The 13766-nt window shown below is 42.0% G+C and overlaps 1 protein-coding gene across 1 annotated transcript in view; it reads right to left on the reverse strand.

Moving 5' to 3' along the window:
* KIF24 (kinesin family member 24) overlaps window positions 1-13766 on the reverse strand; it is a 38425-nt gene that overhangs the window by 9183 nt on the left and 15476 nt on the right. Inside the window, exons 5-10 of the mRNA XM_019531858.1 lie at window positions 12250-12465; window positions 10633-10720; window positions 8249-8370; window positions 6239-6344; window positions 1338-1409; window positions 460-569 (exon numbers count right to left, since the gene is read on the reverse strand). Of these exons, the coding sequence (XP_019387403.1) occupies window positions 460-569; window positions 1338-1409; window positions 6239-6344; window positions 8249-8370; window positions 10633-10720; window positions 12250-12465 (714 nt within the window). The remainder of the gene's footprint in view (window positions 1-459; window positions 570-1337; window positions 1410-6238; window positions 6345-8248; window positions 8371-10632; window positions 10721-12249; window positions 12466-13766) is intronic.

Genomic DNA, 13766 nt, shown 5'->3' on the forward strand with positions numbered 1-13766 from the left:
GGTGCTGGCTCCTACCCTGGGGATCTTTAAGAAGAGGCTTGATGACTACCTGGCTGGACTCATTTGAGTCCAGTCTTTTCTCCCGCCCAGGCAGGGTGTCGGACTTGAAGATCTACAAGGTCCCTCTGACCCGACTTCTGTGATTCTATGATTCTATGGTTTATGAAAAATACAATGAGATTTTAATCACTGCAACAGTGGTTTCAGATCACTGTTGAGATCTAAATTGTGTGTCATCAGAAAGAATCATGTAAGAGACCTGGAGAATTAAGTGACCCAGCATACAGCAGTGCAGCAGACAAGAATGTTATTTGTTATGTGTTAACTGCATTTCTTGCTCTTAGACCCTGTGGCATTGACTAGCACTAGCAACCAACAAAAATCATTTCATTACACACATGTATCATCTGTTATTCCTTTAGGGTGCTCAAATTGGGAAACATAATCCAAGTTACTCACCTGTCAGCATACCGCAGTGTGTTCAAGGTATGTTCTGTTGCTATGTGGCTAGGTGACACGCTGGCTATCATACATGTCTTGGAGTTCCCAATGAAAGAATCCTTCAGTACCTTGCAGGAAAAGGAAAAATGCACCTTCTTAGTAACTAGCGTATTTCTTCGAAACTCTCAAGCCAAACTGTTTAAATCTTAGGGGACCTTTTAACATCACTGTAGTGAGCCCAGGAGTACTGCTGAGAAGACTGTCCCATTCAGATGGAAATTAGGCAGTGGAGTTGGTTGAATGTAGCCCTTAGCACATGCTCAGAACTGCTCTCCAACTCTGTCTCAGGTGCTTTTCTTGGCATGCAGTATACGCTGTGCTAACCACCTGCATTGCCTAATATCAGGGCTTTGGCACGTATTGGGCAGTGTGTGCTCAGAAGAGACCTGTCCTTACAGTAAAGCACTGTTAATCAAAATGTGCACGATGGCTACTGCATGCCAGGGGCAAGATCATTGTGAGACAATGGGAAGGTAATCAACAGACAAGAGTCTTAAGTGGATGGCCGCAATGGGAACTGCTGAGGATGGCTGGTCCACACAGCTCGTCACAGGAGCTTACACAGGAATAAGAGCAGTTTATTCTGAGATCTAGTCAACTCTGACCATAACATTTCCTACAGAGTGATCACATCCACATTTGTTTCCGGCTGGCATTAGTACCATGAAAACTGGCCTTTCCTCAGACTACCACTTAAATGCATGCTTGGAAAGCATGCGCCCTTCCCCAAAGGGTTATCAATATTAAGTCACTGAAGTCAGGATTATTCTACTTTACTACTTCTATTTCAGCTCTTCTTAGGGGTAGTACCCACTACTGCCTTGGCTTTGGTTTACCTGAGTTAATTTGCTTTGCCTGAAAGGGGTATGAGCATGTTCCTGATCCAGAGCCCGAATGCACTCCTTCAGCTGCAACAGAGAAAGAAAAATGAGCACAGAAGGAGAATATGATCTGGCAGTTGCTACACAAGTGGACAGCTGCTTAGCATGAGACAATCACAGAAAGTGCACAACACTGCAAGCTGTGTGAATGAAACCCTCCTGCCCTCTGCCACCATTTTCACTCCCCGCTCGAGAGGAACCACCAGTCAGTCGGAACAGTTCTCCACCCACCCACCAGTATTCGTGAATCACCCCTAAAATAGAATGAACATTTCTGACAGTCCCCAGCTGCAAGCAGGAAGAACCCTGGCACGTATATATGCTCTCGTTTTACTATCAGGTCATCCATGTCTGTGTGCACAGAACACAAACACCTGGGGCTGCTTCAAAGTGGCCAGGGACCCAAACTGCAGATGGAAAAAGCTACCCTGCAGGTCTTCAGGCAATCCAAAGGTGATAAGACTTTCTCAAGGTAAGTATTTCTAGAGCAGCATTGCTGCTGGCAGTGTTAAATGTTCACGTTAGCTCCTGGCTTTAAAGTCCTTCTGCACTGAAAGGTTGATCATTGCTTTTTAAAGAAAAACAATAGTATTATTTCTAGTGGGCCAGCCTGAAGGGGCACCAACCAAGGATCACACATCTGTTACATCACGGACTATGCAGATGTGCATGGATGACAGCTCATGCCCATTTTATAATCTAGATTATGACCAGATGCCACAGTGGAAGAAACAAATGGGAAAGATAAAGTAAGAGAAAAGTAAGTCTCTTCTTTGATGTGAAGCACTAAACTCAGCACTCAATGAATCAGGACTTTAAGGAAACAAATAAACATACAAGTGAATGGAATGGTGAATAGTGCTGGCCCTGAAGCCCATACCATCTGTGCATCCCCAAAAGACATCAGTGGCCCATGCTTCCTCATTCTTAAGAGCATGGAAAGCTACTGGCTCCAAAATCCATGGATGAGCCACAGCTGTTCATCTATAATTGCCATTTTCAAGTCAGTTAGTCTGAGTGAGCATTTTACCAGCCCATTGTGCCAAAAGTCCATTTGACAGATTAACGGCATACACAGAAATGCCACAAGCGAAGCAGCGGGGCTACTATTTCAGCACAGTGGGTGGGGACGTAACCACAGACCTTCCATTAAGATTAATGAGACATGAACAGCTAAATGCAACTCTGCTTTCCTGAAAATATACCCATTATCTATTTCTTGTTAATCATTCTTGGGAAGAACAGCATATAATCCTGGAGAAACATTTCCCTCCTGATTTACTGCTTGTCTATTAAAAGGCTGACAATTTCAGACATTAAAAAGTGCATGTCTTTGTCATGTGCCTTTACCAGCACAAACAGAAGAGTGTCATGCTCTAGAGCAGACTTTAATGCTTTCTACAACCGGGGGAAATGGACTGTGTGCCCATTGACGCAAGCCATTATTAGAGCAACTACATGGAGAGTAGATATCATTAGGCAGATTACAGCCCTGTAATACTGACACTAACTTGAGATTTCCACACTGCATGGGACAGTGTCCAGTTTAAAAATCACACTGTTTTCTGATTTTGGTTTTTCTAAATACTGTTAGAAAATACCCTCAAGAGGACTTTAGCGAGAGACTGCCTATTTATGCTAGGGTTTTAGACTACTGCCCATAACTGTAGCTCCTAAAATCTTCCATGTAAAAATGCAAGAGGCATAGTGAAATCCCTATCAAACGTCACAATTCACAGATTTTTCATAGGGTCGTAGGAAAATAGGGCTGGAAGGGACCACATGAGGCCACCTAGTCCAGAGGGCTTATGAGGCTCCTTTCAGCCCTCTGCTCTGTGTAGGATCATCCCTGACTAAACCACCATGGACCACTGTGATTACCTGAAGCCTGCACAGACATACCCAAGCTAGCTTTAGGTCCTGGACAGATGACACTGTTGTGCCAATCCAACACTGGTTTTGTATATCAGTATGAAATAAATGGGCTTCAGAGAACATAGCCAAGCAGTTCATCTGAGCCAGCTGCTACCAGTAGGCAGTATTACAGCGCTTTGCCTTCTAGGTGATAAGAGTTCACCTCAGAGCAAACAGCTGCTGCAGGATGGAAGCACACACACAACACCTACATCACTGCAATGTACACAGATGTAGTTTTACCCCAGATTTTCCTAGGATAATTCTACCCTGAGAGTTATGCTGGGATAGGCATTTATATGGTCTGTCTGCTCCTTGTTTAAGCCAGTGTAAAAGTCTCCTGTATTGATGTACACAAGCGGTCCGTGTGAGCCCTTAAGCCAACTCAGATACGGCTAACAGCATGGCCAGGGCAGTATGGAGCTCGGTGAGGACTAACCACCCAGCTTCTGGGGGGGCTTTGCTACCTGGGTTGAGATCTATGCTGCTTTGGTACACTTCAAGCATTACCTAAAGAAGCTAGTTTAGAGCTAGTTCAGATATGTCTAAATGTACTGCAGTCACGGCAGTGACTATACTGCAGTCGTAACCAGTCATGGCAACATAGGTGAGAAACTCATCCAACGACTTCAGCAATCCCATCATCTCTTGTTGAGCTACAAGGTATATTTTGGAAAGATGTCTCACTTTGACTGCAAAATGCCAATTCACTAAGAACCCATTTACAAAGTATGTTGTTTCACTAGCTAATTGCCTTACCATTAAAAAGTCTGTTGTCCTTTTTTCTCTTGGGGATAAAAAAAGAAAATCCCTAAAATTGGGTGGGTTCAGCAGCAGGTTTCTGCAATCCCTGCTGGCAGGGATGGTTAAAGGGAAAAGCTCTCTGATTTTGCATCCAAATAGCTGTCGAATGCATAAAGTATTTAATTATTTTTCCTTTTGCCAGGTTTAGTACATTTCCCCTCATTTCTAGAGCCTGTTCACACAGCAAGAAGGGAAAGAAAAATATTTTGAAAAAATGTGATTGTAAAGCTGCAAGAGCTGGTAGGGGATACACAGGCAGGCTGCCCGTCTCTCTAAATGCCTATTGTAAGGTGCCTATAAATGTCTCCATGGCCTTTCCTTTTGCCATGATGAGTTTCCTATTCATTTGCAGCCCTGAAGAAAGTTTTTTTCTGGAAAGTATGATGGAAATCCATTTAGACTCTTAAAGACAGTCAGGGATGACTTGAACCATTTCTGGTTTTCAGAGCCATAATTTTGCTATGAGGTAATAAAATAAAGACGCTGTGTTTGTGCATTACAATAAGGTCTACCGAACAATTGGTGTGAAGTGCAAAATACAGTTTGCTGTTTATTCAGCTAAATGAGGATAGAGTGGTTTTAGGAATGCTGGCTGAAGCCTTGCCTGACTTCTGTGCCATTCACTTCAGTTTTAATGTTTTTTATCAGTAGCGTAGTAAACTCTCGGAGGTTGGTCCAAGTATTGTTACTGGATGCTAGACTACACTTACGTGCACACAACTAGTGCTCAGGCCATTGCCATAATGACAGCACGTATTCTGCAATTCTAACGTGTCTTTCAGAGTTTACAAACCAGCATTAAGCCTCTCAACTCTGAAAAAGAGAGAGGCAGCCTCCAGTGCAGGTAGGTGCACTGGGACAAAAAAATTATGATTGCTAAGGTTGCACAGTGAGGTTGCCGATGGAGGCTATCTTAGATTTCAAACATCCCCTGAGTTAATCACCAGACTAGAATGTACTTGGGGCTTGTTAAAACACTGATGTGTGCAGTAATCCCAGGCGTCAGTTTTGGGCGCACGAGCTACTCTGCACTAACTCTGTGCAAACCCTCAGTGCACGCACAATCTTTTGCAAGGTGGTTTGCATTGCTTTCAAAGTGGAGAAAGCTGTTTCACTCCTACAACACACTGACAGAGTTCCCTTGGAAAGTCTGTGCAGAATACACACACATTTCCCTGTCTGGAAAAAACTTCAGTTGTCAATGGGCTCTGTTAATCTGAAGCAAAGCAGTGGGTCCTTTCTGCACGGCTTCCAAATCCAGAGAAAATTCAGTGCGATTTGGTATGGCAATGTCTGTATTTTCCTCCATCTCGTCCATCACTTCATTGCTATGTGTATCTCAGTGTAAAGATACTTATTTTGAAGCATTCATCCACTCCTGCTCCTTTTTCTACCCCCACCTGAACTGCTAAATCCTAGGGTTCTACTTACACATCTTTCCTTTGTGATATCAGAAAAGCCCAAGTTAAAGTAGGAAAATAAGCATCAGGAGCAAACACATTTTTTAAAGCAAAACATCCCAATTTCATGCAAATAGCCCATGATAAAAAAAAGTATCAAATGGAATATGAACTTACTACACAATACTGAACATTTTCTGTATGTTTACCTGGTTATGAGCATGTATTTAAAAATAATGTTTTTTCATCCCATTAAATTCTTTTCCTCATTAATTTAACGTGGCTGGAAGGCAATTTAATTGTCAGCTCTTAGTACTATGGTTTTCTACTAGAATCTGTCTACAGATTACTCTGCTTTTCTCCTACTCAGCCTAAAAAACAAGCTAAAAATACTGTGTTTTCTCAGATATAACATGCAACTTGCCTCCAAACCCAGTTGCTGGAAACTGGGGTGTGCATTATAATTGAGGACATGTGGTAACAGCAGTTTCTGCTGCTTAAGACTCTGTCAGAGGAATCGGGAAGTAAAGCTGCATGTGCTCCTTAGCTGTTGGCTTGGGACACTTTTTCTTTCCCCTCCCCACCCCTTCAACCCAGTGGTTTTTAAGGAAAAACCCTTTTTTCTTCATTCTACCTTTCAAAAACAAAAATGCATGCTTTATTTTGGATCATGTTGTATGTGAAAATATATGGTAATAATTACAAAAAAAAGTTTTGCCATAAATGTTAAAAACTTACAGCTAAAAGACTTTGGTTTATTTCTGCTCCTTCCATTTTTGTTTGTCGGTCTGAGTCTCTGGCATCAGCTGCCCTCTCGCTGCCGGCCAAGTCAATGAACGAGATCCTAGAAAAACATAGATGCATTTTTTAACTGGCCAGCAGCAACGGCAGAAGAATGGCAAGACATCACTGCCATAAAACAGGATGAAATGCCTACTGCAAGCATCTCAGAGGCATCACAGTAACAAGATACCAGCAGCTACTGGACAAGCACAGAGCATTCTGGCACTGGAACAGATGCTCATAACAGGACGTCTAATTACTGATGATGAGAATGCGTCATGGCTTAATGGATCAAAGTGTAGTACATTCATACCTCTAGATGACTGCAGCGCTAGTCACTTCTGAGCAAACATGGATCACTTGGAAAAGAATGACTTTTTAAATCTTCTAATTAAGATAGATGTTTCATTCCAATGCACCTGTCCTCATTGTACGGAACTGCAGTGTAGCTCAAGAACTCAGCTACAGTGAAGCAAATAATACTTCACTTGATGGCATCATCAAGTGGTTTCAGAGCCAGTGTTTCTGCTCTTCCATTCTTCGAGATTTCTGCTAGTCCTCCTGTTTTCCCAGTCTTTTCTCTCTGGCTACAAGTTGTTTAACTGATGTGTTCATTTCTCCCTTTCCCTGCTGCTTTTCCTATGACAGTCTATCCACTTTTCCTGTCACAACCCTCTCTCCTTATTTAGCTTTACCTCCTATTCAATGACAAAATCCATGCCATGTGTGCTACACCTGCAAGAGTTTTCTGACCTTTTGCACTCTTCCCATTTGTTGCTCTGACTTGTCATTTGTAGGAAAAAAATCTTTGGGGAAAGTAGGCGCATCTTATTTGTTTGGAATGTGTTTAGTGCTGCTGGATACTTGGAAAAAAAAAGCAGACCATATTTTCTTGCAGCCTGTTTACAGCAGCAACCACTTCCCATTCATCAGGGGCCTCTTCTTCTTTCGTATGGCTGATGTAAATACAGAACAGCAATTATAATTTTACATTTAAGTGACTGAGCCAGACAACTGCATCAGGAGCAGCAGAGTATATCACTGTGATACCACTTTCATATTCATAGATCAGGCATTGAGTCATTATATGTTCCAAGATCTATTCTGGGTGACCATAGTTGCACACTGGAGAGTTTTTAATTTTCCATTTGTACATCAAGTATTTGCATCTCCCATGGTTTGTACAGATACGGTTTAGAGTTGTCCATGAGTGTCATGGGAGATCAAAGCCAGGGACAATGTGCATTGGGTCTATCACAAGATGTTTTTTTGGGACTTCCTGTGAACTCCATTTGGCTTATCAGGGTTGAAGTCAAATTGTTGAAGCTTAAACACGTGGATCCAGAAGGGCTTGTGCAATTAAGTGATGGTGAGGATCATTGTTATGGTCCTGGTGGATGGGGAGATGGTTGTTTTCCTTAATTCGCTGGACTTCCCATAGAATTGTTGCCTTGCAGCCAATGGACGGAGGAGTAATGTGCGACAACACAGGCGGCCAAGGTGTTGGGGCCAACTTGAGGGGTTCAATGATGTACTACATTGCAGAGTTCAACTGGATGTCAACAAGTTGAGTGTGACTGCATTTGGTCCATACCGATGCACAGTACTTGCTACAGGGTATGCACAGGCTAGCACTGATGTCTGTAATACTGATGCTCCCTGGCTTGTGCTTGCCTATTTCTGGAACAAATTGTGACCCTTATGTTCATCTTGACAGCTACCTTCTTCAGCCCCACTTGAAGAGGCCACTAAAACTGGGTCCCAACTTAATCCAACCAACAAGTTCAACAAGAACAACTATCATGCTCAGCTTGTCAGATTTGGAGATAATCAAGCAACTTCTCCGATTTCAGCACTGCCCCCTGAAGACCACTCTGCCACTACAGATGTGCAAGATTTAATTAAAAATAACAAGCTAGGTTGAAATGTCTCTGTCATATTGGATAATTCTGCTTCCAACCTCACCTCCCAAATGTTCTCTTAGCTGCATCTTTAACTTGAATCTGGATGATAGCGTGTGAACGGGAAGAATCTGAGTTGACGCCAGTAGCCCCAGTACTGCGCTCCTTCCCACCCTTCAAAATCACCTGGAAAATAAAGAGGACAAAAGCCAATTAAATTGTACATTCAATACATGCAGATTTTTTATATGCCATATTTAGCTAGGATCCTATGGGACTGCTATTCCCTAGGGATGACATCAAAGGGTTTGTAAAGTGAGAACATCAAGAACAGGAATTATCAGCACATTGCACATCCCCTCCTATCTGCAAAATGACTAGCTTATAATCAAGTGGAATAAATGCATGGTGGAAAAGCACAAAGTGAGGCATAGGGGTAACCCTGAAGACTGTGGACAATGTGATTTTTTAAAAAATTCATGTTCTCACATCACTGAAGGGTTCTTTCTAAAGAGACATATTATATGGTGTGACAAAAAGTGCTAATCCACTCATCCATCTCTGTAACTGGGAGCAAGAGGAACAATGCCAAAGCAAGCAGCAAGGCTAAAGTGATCAATTATGCTCAGAGTTAACTACCAAGATAACAGGGAAAGGGAAGGGCAGGTGTAGCAGAAGGATAAAAAGACCTTTGGGTCTACAATTTTGTATTATTCTCTGTCCTGAGCCTTTAACAACCTATGAAATTGCCACAGTAATTCCAACAAGAAGGCGTGTAGCAAGGTGTTCAGGCCAAATTAAAAGCACCATTTTTAGTATTTTAATCTTACTGCCAATGTAGCAAAATGAAGAGCATCTTTAGTCACAAATAGGCTGTATTTATGCCTCTCAGTGATCAGTCAACTCTGAACCAGCAAGCTAGCTGACTGCTGTAGCTCCTGAGCATTTGTTAAACTAGAGCTAATGTGAAGAGTTTCTGATCTGAGGTCAATATCAATAAATATTGAATAATCATGAGGACAGCATTGAAGACTCATCCAATACGTATGGTACTGTGCTATTCAAGAGCATTAAATCAGGCTGGAGACTTTTCTGTATTCAAAGGAGCCTTTGGACAATATGCAATGAATTGTTTTGCCAAGATACCTGTGAGAACAAAACCATGTAATAACTCTTCTGTGTGCAGGGTGTGATAATGCAGAGGAATGTATTAATCAGCCTTTCAGCAGGTTTGTGCCCTAATTTGCAGAAACGTCACCGGCATCTCCTGAAGCTCAGAGTTAATGGGGGATAAAAGCCCAGAAGGCAGCGACTGTCAAGCGGAATGGAAATGAGCAGTACTGTGCCAATATTAAAAAGTCCAGCTACAATATCAGGTGCACAAAATCTTTGGTTCCTCACTGAGACAAAGTTTAAATGATGCAGAGAACAAGCTGGATGGCAGATGGACTTAGCACCAACTCGCTCAGTACAGAACAGAGCAGAAAACGAGGCTGTCCTTGTCTTACTGAGCCGAGTGGGAGAGTGAGGCCGCAGCCTTTTTGTGCCAAGTGTCAGCTGTTGTCAAAAGATACACAGCTAGCTTTAAAAAACAGCTGCAACTCAGCACGGTTAGTCCAGGCAGCATTTCCATTCTGCTTCTGCTCAGCAGCCGAAGTATTTTATTATCTCTAGCTCACCGTGTTTATTTACAAATTTACGCCAAACCCCGTCCCAATTTATCCAGAAAAGAGAAGGAAGAGGTGAAAGGAAAGAGTCTGTTGGAGCCAGAGAAGTCCACATAGGAGGAAAACAGACCCATCAAGACAAGTATAAAATAAATGAAGCAACTGCAGCATCTGCTTGGTGTGACTGAGTCCCCCTCTCTCCACCATTTCTCACATGTTGTTTCCTTCACCTGATGTGCCATGTTCTGCCTATAGGATTGTTTCAGATGCAGATCAGTCTATTGAGTGCACTTACATTTCCCTTTTGGAACTATTTTGTGAGGTTTATGGTTTCTTGGGGGGGAAAAATAGCTAAATCTCCTCTATTAAAGTGGAAGGAGTCACATTTTGTGTTCTAAGATTTCAGGGTTTGTTCTGCTGAGACACTGTCATTTCCGGATAGTTACGGCACTCAGCCTCATGGCAAAGATCCCATCTGAGGTCTGAGCACTGTAGCACTAGCTCTGAGTCAACATGTGAGGTAGGTCACTGTAACTTGCTTTAGAGGAACTTGGATGCATTAATTAAAGGCACTCCTGAAAGTGTCCCCCCAGTGCTCTTCTGTGGCTGCCAAGTGGTTCAAAGTCGTTCTACTGCTGCCATAGAGCCCTGTAAGGGAACGTGCCCGTGTGCTTCTACAACAGCGCCTGCACACCGTAGCAACAGTCATCCTGCCCCGCTAACTTATTTAGTGCATCAGAGGTTTTAGAAGATAAGCTATGCACTGACAAAGTCAAATTACCTCTAAAAGGAGATCTACAGTATCCACTTGAACCTCACGCAATCCGACTATTTGCACCACATGCTTGCTATCTTCTCTTGCAAAGAGTCTGCAGGAGAAACAACACCAGTTAGCAGAATTGGAGTGTTTTAAAGAAATCCTTATAAAATAGTGAGGAACACCTGTACGTATCAGTTATACAGAGAAGTGCTGCAAAGAATGAATTTCAAGGCCACAAATCACAGTACAGTGTCTGCTGCCTTTAACTTACTGCCAGCAGTGCATAGCCATTTCATTTATACAAAACACTTCTAACATTTCATTGTTAAAAGGCCACTGGCAATGTAAATTAGCTGGATATTTCTGCTAATATGATCAGCAGTGACACAATACTGGTGACACCGACATTGCCATCTTAGATGTCAGAGCTCACGCCTTTCCTACAGCCTTTGTTTCACACTGTCTCCAGGCTCAGTGAAAAAAATCACACCCTCTGATTTCAAGGTTATTTGAACTCCTTTTAGTGAAAGCTTATGCCCATAATTCTGTGGCTTTTACAGAAGAGTTGCACAGCTGCAAAATCACAGGCTATATGAGTGATTCTTTTATGAGTTAGAGAAGTAAATGTGATGGTGCAGTAGCAGGTTATATCAACTGGTTAGCTTGCACCCAAGAAATGGGATCTCTTAAGGGGCTCTCACTCAGCAGCAAATGGCAAGTTACAGACACAGATGATTGCCTGGCAATGAGCTGCTCTCTTTCACAAAGACAAGGCAGGTAATTTGCTAAGCACTGTGGCATGCTCAAGGCACACCCCCCTCAAACACCCTACCAGGTTTCAGGTGCAAGATCACGCTCTTTCCAGACCACAGTTGAAGACTTATATTGTCATGACTTTAACTGAGCATTATCCCCTCTTGAGTTTTCAGATATTTTAGACCAGGGTGTTTTTTATGTGAGGAAAAGTCAAGTTCTTTCAGTTCTCCCAGGTTTTGCCACTGCAGTTTAGCATCTTGATACTTCTGCTTCACAATAATCAAAATGCCTACTGAAATGTCTAGGTCTCTCAGGTAAAATATTAGTCAACAGCCACATTAGTGAAACAAAGATCACTTGGGTTTCGTTGTGCTACCCTGGGTCGAGAGAAGACTCAGGCATAGCATTATGGAAATATATGACAGTGGATTTTTTCCTCTCTGACACCTCCAGCAATAGCACACTGTGCTTATTTTCAGCTTCCCTGCTCTAGCCAATTGTTTCTTTTCCACATAGGCTTTAAATTCGATCTTAAGTATCTTTGCTGAAGAAAAGGAAAAAAAAACAATAGAACTTGCCCCATGCTACTGATTGCCATTAGTCCTGAACTAATTGAGGGGATGGAGCCTGGCAGACGGTGCAATACAAAGCTTGTATCTCAGACTTGCACCACTGCGCAAGGGTCTTTCTGAATGTTACAATGTATAGAGCCAGATGCTGCCATCCTTACTTACCCCGAGTAGCACCTTAGCCCAGAAACAGCCCCATTTAAATCAACGCTATTTACTGGAACTCTTAATTCTGTTCAATTTAACTGCAAACATCAGTAACAAAGTCATTCACTGGCCACGTTTTGCAGGAATATGTCTTTTACTTAAATACCTTTTCCTTCCATTTAGCAGGTCATAAAGCTGTCCACAGTAGATCTCATAAAAACTGATCCACACAAGGAGATCTCTCCTTGGCTGGGATGCCTCCAGTTGTCTAAAGATGTCTTTAGCAGCCAGCGCATAGAGTCCAGGGTTCTGGTGAGTGCCGATCATAGTGTAAGTCTTGCCAGCACCAGTCTGCCCATATGCAAAGCAGGTGGCGTTGCCTCTAAAAAAGATCATTTTTATTTTTGGTGCTGTATCTTATCCATTCAAATCTATTAAAAGACATTTTGCTGGGTTAATATATACACACATGCTGACCCCCAGAAGTGAGATTTTATATTACATCTGCTCCCGGGGTCCTACAAGATCCATTCTTTGATACCAGATTTCTAGACTACGTTTCTGTTGAGAACTGGCTAAACGCATAGTGCCAGCTTTCCCCCCTTGTTATCAGATGCTAAACATATATTAAAGGAAATTAAAAATACATCGAAGTTTGTTGCATTATTGTACTTTTCCCTGTAAGCAATTGCTGTTGGCACTGCAGAGATGTTATTCAATCGTGAACGGAGAAGGTGGCTTAGATCATAAATCAGGGGGAAGCAGGTCTGCATGATCATGAAAAGGAGGGGCAAAATATCCATGAGGTCACTTCTATATTAACATGGGGTTCACACAATGAAAGAGCTTAGCACTTCCAGCACTGACCTTCCTATGACAGACTTTGGCTATATCAATTTATACTTTTCTGCTGGATCTTTGTCAATGGTTGGACCAACACAATGCCCACAAAATGCCAATTAATTCTCCCTGGTATAAATTACATAACAAGCTAGTCTCTTTTTGGATTCCCTTCCCAGGTCTGTGATGCATAAAACAACTGATGAAAGAAATTCTGATCCAAAGGATACTTGGAACTTCTTGATAACAGAAAGCTCCATCTAGTTAATTTTTCAGCATGGGCACATTATTCTTTTTTCATTAAGGAAATTAAATTATACATGTAAAACCACATTTGTTTTTCCTTTAAGTGGAGCGCATATAATTATAATACTCTAAGTAAATTAAAAAAAAAAAAGGCTTACTGCTAAGCTTTCTATTGTCTTTCTATTACTGTGAATGTTATAAATACATCTTTCTGTGCTTTATAAAGCATATAAATGTTATGTGCTTTATGCAAGACAGCTCCACTGGGCAAAGGGAGCCATATAACTTGTTCTAGCTCATAGAAAGTCTATATTACAACAGAGAAATAGAATCCAGGAATCCTGACAGCCAATCCCTATTTCTAACTAGATCAAACTACCTCTCTTCTTCCCTGTAAGGTCTGATTTATCCATCTTCTGAATAAATCTCCCACTGCGTACAAAGAGAGTTTTGGCTGGTTAAGGACAACAGGGTTAGAACTGTACACACAGATATTTTACTTAACAACAATACTGTGAATGGAAAAGGTGAAACCGATGCTGTTTTTCACAAGTGTCCAGAAAAGTAAAATGAAAACTGAAACCAAAATAGTCTAAG

The sequence above is a fragment of the Crocodylus porosus genome, unplaced genomic scaffold (genome assembly GCF_001723895.1).
Source record: "Crocodylus porosus isolate Cpor-Errol unplaced genomic scaffold, CroPor_comp1, whole genome shotgun sequence".
NCBI lineage: Eukaryota > Metazoa > Chordata > Crocodylia > Crocodylidae > Crocodylus > Crocodylus porosus.